Raw genomic sequence first — 15,574 nt, forward strand, 5'->3', positions numbered from 1 at the left:
AAAAAAAAAAAAAAAAAAAGAGAGGTTACTAAGCTTTTTAGCAAATTTCGTATCAATGATGGAAGGCAAGAGTATGTAACCCACAACAAGCTGCAGAAGTACATATCAGCCGGGCACGATGGTGCACACCTGGAGCCCCCCACTGCAGGAGAATGAGATGGCACTTGAGCCCAGGAGTTCAAAACCAGCCTGGGCAACATGGCGAGACCTTATCTCAAAAAAAAAAAAAAAAAAAAAGCCAGGCCTGGTGGTGCATGCCTGTACTCCCAGCAATTCGAGAGGCTGAAGCAGGAGGATCACCTGAGCCTGGGATTTCAAGGCTGCAGTGTGCCACGATCACGCCACTGCACTTCAGCCTAGGTGACAGGGCAAGACCCTGTCTCTTTAAAAAAAAAAAAAAAAAAGCTACATCAGACATTAAAAGGCTGAGCAGCACATCCTACGTTTGTTTTTGGGATAAAGTGTGTCAGCCTTGGGCAGATGCATGTGGACGCCTCGCCATGGACAAGGCTGAACCCTGTGCTCCAGCTGGAAGGGACAGGGCCAGGCCCATGATGGTAGAGATCCTGCCAGCTCCCAGGGCTTATGGAGGCACCACTGCAGCCAATATGCCAGAAGATAGCCTCTTGGCATTTTTTTTTTGAGACAGGGTCTGGCTCTGTCACCTAGGCTGCAGTGCTATGGCACAATCTCAACTCACTGCAACCTCTGCCTCTTTCAAGCGATTCTCCCACCTCAGCCTCCTGAGTAGCTGGGATTACAGGTACCCACCACCACGCCCGGCTTTTTTTTTTGGGAGAGACAGAGTTTTGCCATGTTGCCCATGCTGGCCTCAAACTCCTAAGCTCAAGCAATCTTCCTGCACTGGCCTCCCAAAGGGCTGGGATTACAGGCATAAGCTACCATGCCTGGCCATTTCTTTATTTTTATTTTTATTTTTTTTGAGACAGAGTTTCACTCTTGTTGCCCAGGCTGGAGTGCAGTGGCGTGATCTCGACTCACTGCAACCTACACCTCCTGGGTTTAAGTGATTCTTCTGCCTCAGCCTCCCGAGCAGCTGGGATTACAGGCACATGCTACCATGTCCAACTAATTTTTGTATTTTTAGTAGAGACGGGGTGGGTTTCACCGTGTTGGCCAAGCTGGTCTCAAACTCCTGACCTCAGGTGAACTGCCCACCTCGGCTTCCCAAAGTGCTGGGATTACAGGTGTGAACCAATGCACCCAGCCAATTTTTTTTTTCGGTGACAGAGTCTTATTCTGTCGCGAGGCTGGAATGCAGTGGCGCGATCTTGGCTCACTGCAACCTCTGCCTCCCAGGTTTAAGCGATTCTCCCACCTCCACCTGAGTAACTGGGACCACAGGCATGCACCGCCACACGGCCAGCTAATATTTGTATTTTTCAGTAGAGATGGGGTTTCGCCATGTTGGTCAGGCTGGTCTCAAATTCCTGGCCTCAAGTGATCCACCTGCCTTGGCCTCCCAAAGTGCTGGGATTACAGGCATGAGTCACTGCATCCAGGCTTTCTTCTTTTAAACTTTCATTACGTATTCATGTACTTCTTGTTTCCCCCAGGTTTATGAAGGTATAACTGACATTTAAATGTAGGCAATCGTAGCGCACACTGTGATGTTTCTATATGTACCTACACTTGTGTGCTTTATTTCTTCACAGCAGGCTGAGACGTGTAAGCTCAGAAGCAAAACTTTTACACATCTAATTCTTTTTTTTTTTTTTTTTTTTTTTTGAGACGGAGTCTCGCGCTGTGTCACCCAGGCTGGAGTGCAGTGGCGCGATCTCGGCTCACTGCAAGCTCCGCCTCCCAGGTTCACGCCATTCTCCTGCCTCAGCCTCCGAGTAGCTGGGACTACAGGCGCCCGCCACCACGCCCGGCTAGTTTTTTGTATTTTTAGTAGAGACGGGGTTTCACCATGTTAGCCAGGATGGTCTCGATCTCCTGACCTCGTGATCCGCCCGCCTCGGCCTCCCAAAGTGCTGGGATTACAGGCTTGAGCCACCGCGCCCAGCTACACATCTAATTCTTTAAGAAGTAACCCAAACAAGGAAATCTGTAGTGTTTCGAGCCCACCTGCTTTGTGTACCTGGTGAAGCCTCACTGACACTGTTACCTCTTGCTAAATCGCAGCCCTGCAGTGGGAAGGCCTCAGCCACTGCTGCCTGCCGGTCAGTGTCAGCAGACACGAGGCACCTCTCCCCAGGCGCTACAGGCCCACCTTCCCTCCCAGACGAGGTCGTGCAATCCCACAGGCAATCATCGACTCTTCTCTGGGGGCCACCTTTATCCCGGGGTGGGGTTGGAACTGGCTGTGTGTACCTCTTCCCAACTCCACATTCTGGGATGTTCTATTGGGGTTTCAGGGCAGCCAGGGTGGAGGCACAGACACCTCAGAACGGGGCAAGTCCACCCGAGACACGGCCCCCAGCGCAGCACTGCCCAGGACTGCCACGAAGGGCAGCAAGCCCCAAGCCACAGATGTTGTTTCCTGGCCTGCAGGTGTCTGAAGAAACGCAAGGCCACACCCAACGCAGCCACTGCTGGCCTCTGGCTGAGGAAGCCCTGAGAGTGGCTCGCAGGCCCCACGCTCCCTGGCCAGACCCAATAACAGAGTCTGTGCCCCCAACCCCAGCATGGCCGGCTGAATCCTTTCCTGTCTCACGAACACACACATAAGGCAAGCGGCTCCCGACACAGCCTGAATCTCCAGTTCCCAGAGCACACTGTCTCCCGTCCCATGCACTGTGCTGGGATTTAAGAGACTCACTGAAGACAGGCACTGCGTGCTCCTAAGGGTGCAGCCTCTTAACTCTGCTGCATGTGGTGCTTACGCTCGAGCTCAGCACGTGGCTGTGCTCCTTACCCCCCTCATAGTAGTGCTGTGTGGACTCCTCGAATGACCGGTCGTAGCTCTGCTCCGTGTAGGATGACTGCTGGTAGGCGTAATCGCCGTGGCCTGTGTGAAACGGAGACGGCGACAGTCAGCAGAAGCTGCGCACTGCACAGGTCCCGGAAGAGGCAACTGAGACCCAGGCTGGGGAGGTGCTGTTGGGTCAGGGAGGCACCCAGGGCCAGCAGGACCCGTGTCCCCCCAGACCATGCCCCAACCTCCTGAGCCTCGGCCTCCTCACTGAAACGCAGACATCAATGCCTCCTTCTCGGGGGGACTGTGAAGCTACCTGGGGATTTATGCAGAGGATCAGCGCTCTCAGTGCCCACCACACGGCCACGCTAGGGGCCCGACCGCCTTCTCCTCCCCGCTGCTAGCTCCTGGGAGGACGCAGGCAGGGGTGTCCAACCCTCACCGAGGCCTTCGTTGCAAGGTGGCTTGCCCTGCTGCCACCTGCCCACCTGCCTGCGCACCTGCCCCTTGCTGGCTGAGGCCAGCTCCCTGCCTAGATGCCTCCCAGGGATCAACCCAGCCTTTAAGACCACTTTATTTTATTGTTATTTTCACTTTAGAGACAGGGTCTTGCTCTGTCACCAAGGCCGGCATGCAGTGGTGCAATCTTGGCTCAATGCAGCTTCTGCCTCCTGGGCTGAAGCGATCCTCCTGCCTCAGCCTCCCAAAGTGCCAGAATGACAGGTGTGAACCACTGTGCTCGGCCAAGCCACTTTCAGCATCCCCTCCACAAGCCCTGGGCTATGGAAAGACTGAAAGGTGACGAAGGTAAAATGCAGAGATGAGAAGGGGCAGGAGGGGGTGCTGCAGGTGGAGCCGTCACCTTCAGGGCATTCTCTGGGAAGCTGGGAGGCTTCTTCTTGAACATTTCCACCTATCTACGGCTGGGGGCTGCAACTCTCCGCCTCCAACTCCCACATCCTTTCAGGAAGAAGAGGCGAGGCCGCGTGGAGGCGAGTGCAGTAGTGTGTGCCTCAGCTTCTCTCTGCAGAGGCCAGGCACCCCGCCAGTCCAGCTCACCCCATCCCCTGCCTCGCTCCTGCAGGGCATCTGGCCGCTCTGCCTGTAGCCCAAGCCTGAGCTGGAACGACTGGGGACGCACTGCAGTGGCCACACCCTCCTTGCCCTCCTCGCCCCTGCAGCTGCTCTGCTGTCCTGGGCGGGGTCAGGCTGCCGCCAGTGCTCACCGTCGGGGTAGTACTGCTGGCCCATGGGCTCTGCGGCGCCCTGGCTGTGGCTGTACTGCTCGCCATAGTACTCCTCCTGGCCCAGGTACTGCTGGGAAGAGCCTGCAGGGGAACCACATTCAGCACCAGTGCGGGCTGCACCCTCCTCCCTTGGAGGACCTCCTCGCTCGCTGGGGAAGCCAAGGCCTCGCTAAGCGGCCTCACCCACCCCAGGAGAACACCCCACACTGTCACTGTATCCAACTTATTTTTTGTATTTTTAGTAGAGACAAGGTTTCACCATGTGGCCAGGTTGGTCTCGAACACCTGGCCTCAGGTGATCTGCCCACCTCGGCCTCTCAAAGTGCTGGGACTACAGGCATGAGCCCGGCCTGTGACACTCTTAATGACAACTGCTGCCCCTGCCCCCAACCCTGACTCCTCAGGGACAGCAGACCCTCCGCGGGCCACACCCCAGCCCGCACCCCCAGTGTCCACACCAAGGCCCCAAGCCTCACTCCCCCAGGCTCCCCACAGACAAGCACACAGCCTGGCACTTCACCACCCGGGGTGGTCAGCCGTGCCCAAGACCTGGCCTGGCCGGGCGTTACCTTGCTGGGAGGGCCGGTAGGGCGCCATAGGCCGCTGCCCCATCATGCTGCTCCCCTGGCTGCCCTGCCCCATCATGGCGATGGACGACTGGCCCTGGTAGTGCTGGCTGCCGCCCTGAGCCGAGCTGTAGTGCGACGTGGCCGCCTGCTGCTGCATCATGGAGACTGCACGACAGGACAGAGGCCCCACATCACCCTGGGAAGCCTCCCTCCCTCCCTCCCACACCCAACTACCTCCTGCGCCCAGGGAGGTTCCTCGTTATTTTCCTGTGCTCCGCACGAGAACGTCACCCTCCCCTGAAAGGCCTGCACTGACGCCCTGCATGCTCAGACCCGCTGCTTACACCGACTATTTGAAAATGTGCTGACGTGCAGAAAACAGGGAGAGCCCCTGGGCAGGAAGATCCAGTGGCTTCCACAGCCAACCACCACCTTTCCACCTCTCCTCGGACACACAGCTCCCGTGACAATCCCACTTGCGCCGTGGCTCGAGTCCTGTTCTCCCCAGTCCCTTGAGCTGGCCTCAGGGGTCACACTGCCCCCTCCTTAGTCCTGTTCTCCCCGGTCCCTTGAGCTGGCCTCAGGGATCACACTGTCCCCTCCCTAGTCCTGTTCTCCCCGGTCCCTTGAGCTGGCCTCAGGGGTCACACTGTCCCCTCCCTAGTCCTGTTCTCCCTGGTCCCTTGAGCTGGCCTCAGGGGTCACACTGTCCCCTCGTTAGCACCTGTGCAACCTCGCGGCCCTTCACGCTGGCCTGTCGTACACGTCCCCTGCTCAGAAGCCCCTAGCGGAGCGCCGTCCAACAGAAATGACACGAGCCACACTTTTTAAAGTTTCTAGTAACCACATCAAAAAAGTAAAAACAAACAGGTGAAATCCATTTTAATCGTGCATTTTATTTGAGTCAGTATGTCCAAAACAAACGCTTAATACTCAGTTATTGTGAGAAAATCCTAAGGAGGTCCTCGGCACCCTTTTTTGGCACTAAGCCTCTGAAGTCCATGTGTCTCCAACACTCAAGAAACTCAACCAGGACCGACGCCCACGAAACGCGACCAGGGCCGATGCTCATGGAACGCGATGGGGACCTGCTGCTTCTCAACTGCCCAACACCACACGTGGCCACCGTGGCGGATGGCCCCACTCTCGGGCTCCTGCTGCCCTGCAGAAAGGCTGGGGCCTCTGGCCCAGCGCTTCTGGCCCCTTGTCTTGTCCACTGAGGTGCCTCTAGCCAGGCTGTTCCCTCCCTGGGGAACAACTCCACCCCCGCCTCTGAGAGCCCAGTGCTCTGTCCAGACCCAAGGTCAGCGGCCCCCACTCCCTGACGCATTCCCTGAGACGCCACGGGAAACACCCCAACCCCTCGCAAAGCTGGGGGACAGGAGGGGTTGGCTGTGCACCCACTGGCGCCCATCCCTCCGGAAGCTCTCAGAAGCGGCGGCCAGCCCTGATTCACGGGCCCCTCTCCCGCAGCACCCAGCAAGAGGGCAGCTCCCCAGGGACACATATCCAACATGCATGTGTCAAGGGTCTTGGAGGCAGGCCCAGGCCCCCCAGGGTTGCAGAGGCAGAGGAGGTACCTGGGTTGGACTGCATGTTGATGTTGGTCCGAGACACGTAGTTGCCGATGGTGCCTTGCCCCTGCATGGGGACGCCCTGTGAGGCGGGCCCCGCGTGGCTGTAGCCGGGCCCCGAGATGCTCATGGAGGTGGTGGGCAGCGTGTTAGGCGCCGTCTGCTGCATGGACACATGGCTTGGCCCTGGCAGGGGGAGCAGGGAGTGGTGTCAGGCGCTGGGGAGCCAGGTCACCACTTCTGAAGGTGAAGACGCCCCAATTTCCCTTCAAATGATTTTGGGAAGAGATTCTATCAACATCACTATTAATGATTAAGTGACTAAAAAAGAAATAAGTGGCCTGGTGCAGTGGCTCATGCCTGTAATCCCAGCAGTCTGGGAGGCTGAGGTGGGTGGATCACCTGAGGTCAAGAGTTCGAAACCAGCCTGGACAACATGGTGAAACCCCGTCTCTACTGAAAATACAAAAAAATTAGCCAGGTGTGGTGGCAGGTGCCTATAATCCCAGCTACTCAGGAGGCTGAGGCAGGAGAATTGCTTTAACCCAGAAGGCGAAGGTTGCAGAGAGCCAAGATCATGCCCATTGCACTCTAGCCTGGCCGACTAGAGCGAGACTCTGTCTCAAAACAAAAAAAAAAAAAAGAAAGAAAAAAAAGCAGCATACATGCTAGCAATGTACAGCATGCACTGTTTATTTGTTGTTATTTTGTTATTTTCTGAGACAGGGTCCGGCTCTGTCACCCAGGCTGCAGGGCAGTGGCATGAATATGGCTCACTTCAGCCTCACCCTCCCAAGCTCAAGTGACTCTCCCTCCTCAGCCTCCCAAGTATTAAGCAGTTTGGACCACGTGTGGGCACCATCACACCCAGCTAATATTTTTATTTTTTATAGAGACGAGGTTTTGCCATATTGCCCAGGCTGGTCTCAAACTCCTGGCCTCAAGCAATCTGCTGGTTTAGGCCTCACAAAGGGTTGGGATTAAAGGTCTGAGCCACCATGCCCGGCCTGTTATATTACTATTAATAGTCTCCAAACGTTACTCATGCTTCTTAATTCAAAGACAGCAGCGTTCCATTCTTATTACACAATCCACCTGGAACCCGGCAACTTGCATTTGAAATGAATGGAGTATGACAGTGTCAGAAAGAGCAGGCGATCTGGAGCAAGGGCTCATCCCAGCCACATGGCAAGCTCGCTGCGGCCCTGAGCCTGGGCGATGGCAGCTGACCTGTGGCTACCCCAGGAAGAGTGGGTCCCCATGCCCAGCCCTGTGACGGGTGGGGTGCCCCACCATGGCAGCTGCCTGCCCAAGGGCTGCCTTGGTGGCCTTGTGACCAGGAATGCCCTCCTCCCCCGCCGCACTCACCGTTGCCAATCTGGCCCTGCAGGAGGGAGGAGGGTGGCAGGCCCGTGCTGATGGCGTCACTCAGGCTGCCCTGGGAGTGCAGGCCCTGGCTGGAGCCACTCTGAGTCAGGGCTCCAGGGCCCAGGTTCATGTTCTGCGTGGGCGGCTGCAGGCAACAGGAAGTTTTCAGGGAAAACGGTTAATTCACGGAGAGCGACCTCCACAAGCCAGGCCAGGGATGAGAGGGCGCCTGAGATTTGCTGCCACATGTCATGGCCACCTGGTCCATGTTCGTAATCAACAGCCATTGTCACAGCCAGGTGACCGCCGAGCACCAGGCCCAGATGGAGACGGCATAGCGAGCGTCTGGGTGAGCGTTCGGAACTCTGCTAGTATCGAGTTCATCCACACATGCCTGGGTTTGAAAAGCTGGACCTCCTTCTCCTGGGACAGCAGGGAACCCCTTCCCCTGTCCACCCCAATGCACCCTGTCCTTCTCAGGCGCAGCTGGCCGGCGCCTCTGTGCTCCCCGTCCACGACCCCTCCAAGCCGAGGGCCTTGGCACAGGCGGGATCCCTCTCCTGTTTCCCGTGCTCCTGCTGCGTGTGCCCCGTCCCCTCACTCCCCCCACCCCATGCCCACCTTGGATCACACCACACGGAAGGGAGTGTGCAGTGACCCTCAGCACTCTCCCAGATCAAGGTCAAACAGCAGCTCTGGAGGTATGCACACACACGCTGTCTACAGCTGGCCAAAAAAAGGAAATTTCCACCAGGACCTGCGGGTGTCTGCAGGGTGAAGAACTGCAATGTGACAGGTCAATGGAGGTGGGTTTAACATTTTTACTCACGAAACGCATCCTGGCATTTACATCATCGCTTGCCGAGGACTAAGGGTCACTAGGAGATACGGCACTCCCGGTGACAATTTAATTTTGGAAAAATGCATTTTAAAAAAATCAAACAAAATAAAATATTTGAACTATCATTGGGAGAATTTACTGTGCTGGGCACGTTCTCTTTTAAGTTCTGTTTTCACCCACAGCAGCGCATGTGCATGGTTCACAACTGCTCAAAGCACCCGGAGAGGTTCCAGGGAGACGCAGGGGCCCCCATCCCATCTCTCCCCACCCCCGACCCGAGAGCTGCGGCCGTTCCTACAGTGGTTCTTCTGGGACTTCCCTCCCTTCAATACATACAGAGGCTGAACCACAGTTCCGACCCGGCCACCTCAGACGCCGTTGTTACCCCCAGTCTGTCAGGAAGGGTTGGTCACCACCGCCCACACTCCCATTTCTGGTGACTCTAGTGGTATTTTTGGTTTCTCTGAGTCATCTTTGTTACCTGAGGTGACATGCCCACAACGCCCGATTTTAGGCAGTGTCGGAGTCCTTGCTGGGTAAAGGGGACCACCCCCAGCGGGTACTCACGGCAGGAAGCAGGGACTGCATGTTCTGGTTGGAGTCTGCGATCGTGGCCAGGTATACCAGGTTCCGGTGCAGGATTTGCTGGTACCTGCAGGAGAGGGGGCATGCATGAAGCAGGAGGACGGGACCACGGAGTCCCCAGGTGGATCCAAGGCAGAAGTAAAGTGTGAACACCACAGTCTGACAACCAGCCAAACCCCATGAGGACACAGACTCCAGACGACACCCAGGGACAGGCCAGCTGGTTGCCCAGCTGGACACAGGCAGGTGGCAGGGTGCTGGGGTCTAGGTGGGAACGGCAGGGCAGCCTCTACCCCAAACCCTGAGCAGGCTCCCATCCCACGCCAAAACCTCTGGAAAGACTCTAAGGCAGCAGCTAAAGGGGAGCTGGCACTGGTCTGCTCAGAGAATGGAAATGGGGGAGGCCACGAGGAGGCAGGGGCCTGAAGGTGAGAGAGGGACAGAGCCCTTGTCCAGCTGAACCAGGTAGTAGGCAGACTCCATAGAGTCAGCGACCCTGAGAAAGCCCTGGAAAGAAATGGGGAAGCACAGTTCTGCCAGGGAAGGCCCCTCGTACACTTCACACCAGTGTGGCCCCAGTCCCCTCACCCCACTCACACCCAGGGGTGTCTGAGGCCATTCACCTACTTCCCACCTCCAGGTCAGCCTGATGGCCACTCGGACCGCCGCTTGGAGAGTGGCAGACTGGCCATGCACCCCTCCTCTGTGTCAGGCCCTAGGGTCACAGGAGGTCCCACCTGGAAGAGGCGCTGTCTCCTGGCTCACTGGCTGTTGGCCGTAGAGCTGCCCACAGAGGCTGGCCCGGGCCTCCCCACATTGCTCTTTCCTCCCGCCTCCCTCGGAACTACCCCAGTTCTGGCAGCAATGCTTTGCAGCTGTGCTGGGGCCTCTCAGGACGTATCTGACCTCCGCACTGGGGGGCTCTGGGGACTTATCTGGCCTCCATGCTGGGGGACTCTCGGGACTTATCTGGCCTCCATGCCGGGGGACTCTCGGGACGTATCTGACCTCCGCACTGGGGGACTCTCGGGACGTATCTGACCTCCATGCTGGGGACTCTCGGGACGTATCTGGCCTCCATGCTGGGGACTCTCGGGACATATCTGGCCTCCATGCTGGGGACTCTCGGGACATATCTGACCTCCATGCTGGGGGACTCTCGGGACATATCTGGCCTCCAGGCTGGGGGACTCTCGGGACTTATCTGGCCTCCATGCTGGGGGGCTCTCGGGACATATCTAGCCTCCATGCTGGGGACTCTCGGGACATATCTGGCCTCCAGGCTGGGGACTCTCGGGACATATCTGGCCTCCAGGCTAGGGGACTCTCGGGATATATCTGACCTCCGCACTGGGGGACTCTCGGGACATATCTGGCCTCCAGGCTGGGGGCTCTCGGGACATATCTGACCTCCGCACTGGGGGGCTCTCGGGACGTATCTGGCCTCCGCACTGGGGGGCTCTCGGGACGTATCTGACCTCCGCACTGGGGGGCTCTCGGGACGTATCTGGCCTCCATGCTGGGGACTCTCGGGACTTATCTGGCCTCCATGCTGGGGGGCTCTCGGGACATATCTGACCTCCAGGCTGGGGGACTCTCGGGACATATCTGGCCTCCATGCTGGGGACTCTCAAGACATATCTGGCCTCCAGGCTGGGGGGCTCTCGGGACTTATCTGGCCTCCATGCTGGGGGGCTCTCGGGACATATCTGGCCTCCATGCTGGGGGACTCTCGGGACTTATCTGGCCTCCAGGCTGGGGGACTCTCGGGACTTATCTGGCCTCTATGCTGGGGACTCTCGGGACATATCTGACCTCCGCACTGGGGGGCTCTCGGGACATATCTGACCTCCATGCTGGGGGGCTCTCGGGACATATCTGACCTCCATGCTGGGGGGCTCTCGGGACATATCTGACCTCCATGCTGGGGACTCTCGGGACATATCTGGCCTCCATGCTGGGGACTCTTGGGACATATCTGGCCTCCATGCTGGGGGGCTCTCAGGACATATCTGGCCTCCAGGCTGGGGGGCTCTCGGGACATATCTGGCCTCCAGGCTGGGGGCTCTCGGGACATATCTGACCTCCGCACTGGGGGGCTCTCGGGACATATCTGACCTCCGCACTGGGGGGCTCTCAGGACATATCTGACCTCCGCACTGGGGGGCTCTCGAGACATATCTGACCTCCGCACTGGGGGGCTCTCGGGACTTATCTGACCTCCGCACTGGGGGGCTCTCGGGACGTATCTGGCCTCCATGCTCAGAGTCTGCATGACCCCCGAGTGTTCCGCGGACGGCGGGCGGCACTCACTGCGTGCACTCAGCTGTCTTGCCCTTGCTCTGGTACTCCAGGATGCACTGGATCAGGTGGTGGTTCTCGTCCAGCATCTGCGGAGAGAGCGCGAGCAGGCGCTGCCGACGTGGGGCTGCCGCTGGCCCTCGGGATGAACCGCCACCGCTACGCATCTAGTTTTCATATAGGTTGAGTGGCCCTTACGTGAAACGTGTCACATTTCAGATTTTTCCAGATTTGGAGGTATCTGTTTTAGACCCACTGGTTTGGCATCCCGAATCCAAAAACCTGAAATGCTCCGATGAGCGTTTCCTTTGAGCCTCATGTTGGCGCTCAAAAAGTTCTAGATTTTGGAGCACTTCAAATTTCCAGATTTGGGATGCTACGCCCGTTCTGTACATGAAGCTGTCGTTACATGCATGGCCTCAGCCACCACAGACCAAACACTCACACATCCCTGTGCTAAGGACTTCGCCAGTAAGCGGCAGGGCCATCTCAGCCCACAGATGAAAACATGGAGGCCCCGTGCCTCCAGCAGCCCCCACCCTGAAGGACCCCTCAGCTTCCAGGGCCCTTGACTGCAGAGCATCTGTGCAGCAAGGGTCAGCCAAGTCGACAGCAAGGATGTCAGGACCCCGTGGGCACCCCACAAGAGGCCCTGGAGCCCCCAGCTGGAGGGGACAGCCTCAAATCGCAACCACACAGAGTGGGACACAGGTAGCTGCCCCCCTCAGGATCAGCAGGGGTCCAGGGCACTCCTAGGTGGGGGGCATCAAGACTTCCTGCAGGGGCTGCCACCAACCAGGGTGGGGGAGGGAAGGAAAGGGTCTGGAAGGGGCAGGGACAGCACTACGGGTAGAAGACACCACACACAACACAGGCCGGCGTGGGGGCAGGAAAGGTGGGTGAGACTGCAGAACCGGGCATGACCTGGACCTAGGGCTGGCGACCCACAGCCCTCACCCCTGGAGTGCTGAAATGCAGCAGAACAGCAGGACAGGCCCACAGGCCACACAGGGAAGGCCAGTCCCGTCTTGAACCTTCTGTATCTTACACATAGTGTGTGTGCACAGACAGGGTCATGACTCCAAACTCAGATTAAACCAGTCTCAAGTGACTCAGGTGAACGGCCAGATGTGGGCCTCCCAGAGCTGGGCCAGGGTCTCTGTGCAGGCACCACGTGCTCCTAGAACCGGCAAAATGGAGGCTTCTGGTTCAGGGACAGCCAGGCACACACTCCGCCAAGCACGCTCCACGTTCAAGATGGGCACTGCCAGGAACCCGTCAGATGCAGGGGCTCAGCCTGTCTGTGACCTGGTGACCCGTGTGCCTGGCCGCACCTGAGCAGCAAGGGGCTGGGCCCACAGATTCCCCAGGTTTCCTTCCTAAAGGGGCTCCCGAACGTGCTTGTGTGGCCCCAGGGGGGTTCTGGAGCACTCCCAAATCAAGCGGCCCAAGGCCTTGTATGCACACACCTGCACGTGCTCAGGATGTGCTGAGTCTGGTGGTTGGTAGAAGTGGGGAGGGGTGGGTGGCAGCAGAGGAACAGGGACTGGGGCCAGGCGGCATCCTGCACACACCACACAGGATGCCCACGGGCCATGGGGAGCAGGCACAAAAGAGCCGGCTCTTCCAAGGTGTCCACCTGGGGGCAGCACTGGGTGGCCCATGGCGACCCAACAGGAGGTGAAAGAGGAGAGAGGGGGCGTGGGAGGAGACTGAAAAGAGGGGACACCCGCCCTGTGACCAGCCGCCTCCACCTGCAGGGAAGCACAGGACTGAGCCCACCACGCCTGCTGCTTTCCATAAAAAGGCCTTTGCTCAGAGGCTAGCAGGCAAGCAAGAAGCCGTGCCTTTTCGCTCCACCACAGCGTGCTGGGTCATCTCAGCCCTGTGAGGCTGCTCCCAGCAGGAGCTCAACAGGCTCTGGAGCAGGGGACCCCTAGGGCAAGGGGAGGAGGAGCTCACCTGCCTGCCTGGGGACCTGGGGCCACCCAGCTGTGCCTCCACCCTGCAACGTGGCCCCTTTAACCGCAGTCTGACCTTGGGGCCCAAACCCATCCACAGGCAGAGGGAGTCCAGGGCGGAGAGAGCCCAGCCAGGCCACCTAGCAGAGCAGAGCCCGGGCCCACAGCCCCAGCTAAGTGGCTGCCCTCGACTCAGCTTCCTCCTCCGCCCGTCTCCACAACTTCAGGATTAGTTTATCCTGCTCTATTTTTTCTTTCAGTTATACCTTCCCCCTTTCCACTCTTTATCACTTTTCTGCCTGCTGGGGACAAGGTGGCCTGCACTCAGCTGAGCCCAATGGGGCCGAGGAGCCGTCCTGAGACAGGGGCGCCGCGAGGGGGCGCTGCGGGCCAGGCTTACCTGTGGGCAGGTGAGGGTGAGTCCACCTGCCAGGCGCTGGCATTCCAGATGGCTCTGCCTCCAGATGAACTGAAGGAAGGGGACAACTATGGGCTTTCTTGCTTTCCCTTTAAGTGCTTCCCCTTCTCAACTCCTAACCCCCAGGCAGAGATTGTCTCCAGAGACACGAACTAGACACGGCCGGCGTTTCAGCATCACTCCCAGCACGGGGCCGGGATGGGCCGGGGGGGGCAAGCCGCCAACTTCATTAAGCAGAGCCCCGCGGTTGTGCACTGGCCAGGGCAGTGCCGCGGAGTTTATGCACGCACGACAAAACACAGTACTGGTGTGCGTTTTTAAAAAACTGGATACAGAGAACTTTCTCACATACGTTACACACATACCTATTTCTAAAAAGGCAGGACAGGTGGAATGAAAGGTGGCAGACTGGATGCCCCAAGCCCCACGCCCCGGCCAGCAACTGAGGATGGAACAGGTACGGCCTTCTACGGACAGAAAGGGGAGGGCACAAGACGGCAGCCACGGGAGTTTGAAGCTGAAGAGCACATGGACGAGTGACAACCAGATCAGTGTCCCCAGGGCGCCTGGCCTGAGCCACACTGTGCTGCGAAGCCCCACAAGGCTCAGGAATGTTAAGATTCCGGCACCTTTCAGGGTCGTCCAGGATCTGCCGGTAGGAGATGGGACTGGATGAGGGGGGCATCTCCAGGAAAGTGACCAGCCTGGAGGAAAGACACTGGGTACTGAAGGGAATGTGCACCTCAGAGCGAACCACAGACCGACCACACGCCTGCCTGAGCACAGCAGGCAGTGCTCCAGCCTCCAATCCCCAGAAGCCACAACAGTGCCATTTGAAAGACAAAGGCCAAAACCAGCCACAGAGGCCAAAATCCAGAGACGAAGGTTATGCAAGACGGAAACTTTTTTTCTATTGCTTTTCTTCTGAGACAGGGTCTCGCTCTATCACCCAGGCTGGAATACAGTGGCGTGATCTTGGCTCCCTGCAACCTCCACCTCCCAGGCTCAAGTGATCCTCCTACCTCAGCCTCCCGAGTAGCTGAGAATACAGGTGTGTGCCACCATGCCTGGCTAAATGCTTTTTTTTCTTTTTTTTTTTGGGTAGAGACAGGGTCTCCCTGTGTTGCCTCAGGCTGGTCTCGAACTCCTAGGTTCAAGTGATCCACCCGCCTTGGCCTCCCCAAGTGCATGAACCATCGTGCGCGGCCTGAAATTTTTTCAAAAAAATCCAACAAAACCTATTATTAATATCCTCACGAAGACAGCTGGTGCAGCGATGCAGGTTACTGGAGCCTCACAAAAGATGATGCTGGTTAGAAACAACAGAGGGAAGAGCTCTGGAGGTGAGAACCTGTTAGCCATAACACAGCTCAACAGACGAGCAGAATATGAAGTTGAAGAAGAGTCCCGGAAAGCAGGACGGATCGACCGAGGAGAAAACAGAAAGATTGCCAAGAGAGGAGTGGACCAGCGCGGCCCTCCAGGAGCCCCAGAGATAGGAGCAGCGAGGAAATCACCCCCCAATCCTTCAATCAGAGCTGAAGGACGCATTTCCCCATCGGAAGGGCTCTCAGGTGACCAGTCTGCCAAAAAAGACCAGGGACAAAGAAAGATCCTAAACATGACAAGAGAGAAAAACCAGGTTCCACGTGAAGGACAGTGAATTCTGAGGGCATGGAGCCTCCTACGTGGGCCCGCAGGGGGTGACAATCCCAAGGAGACCTCCGGAGGAGCTGTGCTCCATACACCCCCTGAAGGGCAATGACCCAGGCCCAACGGAGACCTCGGGGGGGCCGATGGCCTGGCCTGAGGGAGGCTCTGAGGTAGAG

General features: G+C 57.9%; 1 protein-coding gene across 4 annotated transcripts in view; it reads right to left on the bottom strand.

Annotated features, from left to right (window-relative positions):
- Positions 1-15,574, bottom strand: part of SS18L1 (SS18L1, nBAF chromatin remodeling complex subunit) — a 38,702-nt gene that overhangs the window by 12,678 nt on the left and 10,450 nt on the right. For 2 of the 4 annotated variants that reach the window (XM_025399441.1, XM_025399440.1), the window contains exons 2-8: positions 11,379-11,455; positions 9,048-9,132; positions 7,640-7,784; positions 6,278-6,457; positions 4,698-4,862; positions 4,108-4,209; positions 2,882-2,974 (exon numbers count right to left, since the gene is read on the bottom strand). In XM_025399441.1, the coding sequence (XP_025255226.1) occupies positions 2,882-2,974; positions 4,108-4,209; positions 4,698-4,862; positions 6,278-6,457; positions 7,640-7,784; positions 9,048-9,132; positions 11,379-11,455 (847 nt within the window). Of the gene's footprint in view, positions 1-2,881; positions 2,975-4,107; positions 4,210-4,697; positions 4,863-6,277; positions 6,458-7,639; positions 7,785-9,047; positions 9,133-10,948; positions 11,049-11,285; positions 11,341-11,378; positions 11,456-15,574 lie in introns of those variants that run through there. The other 2 variants (XM_025399442.1, XM_025399443.1) reach the window with 2 other exon arrangements.

This window comes from Theropithecus gelada, chromosome 10 (assembly GCF_003255815.1).
Source record: "Theropithecus gelada isolate Dixy chromosome 10, Tgel_1.0, whole genome shotgun sequence".
Classification (NCBI taxonomy): Eukaryota; Metazoa; Chordata; class Mammalia; order Primates; family Cercopithecidae; genus Theropithecus; species Theropithecus gelada.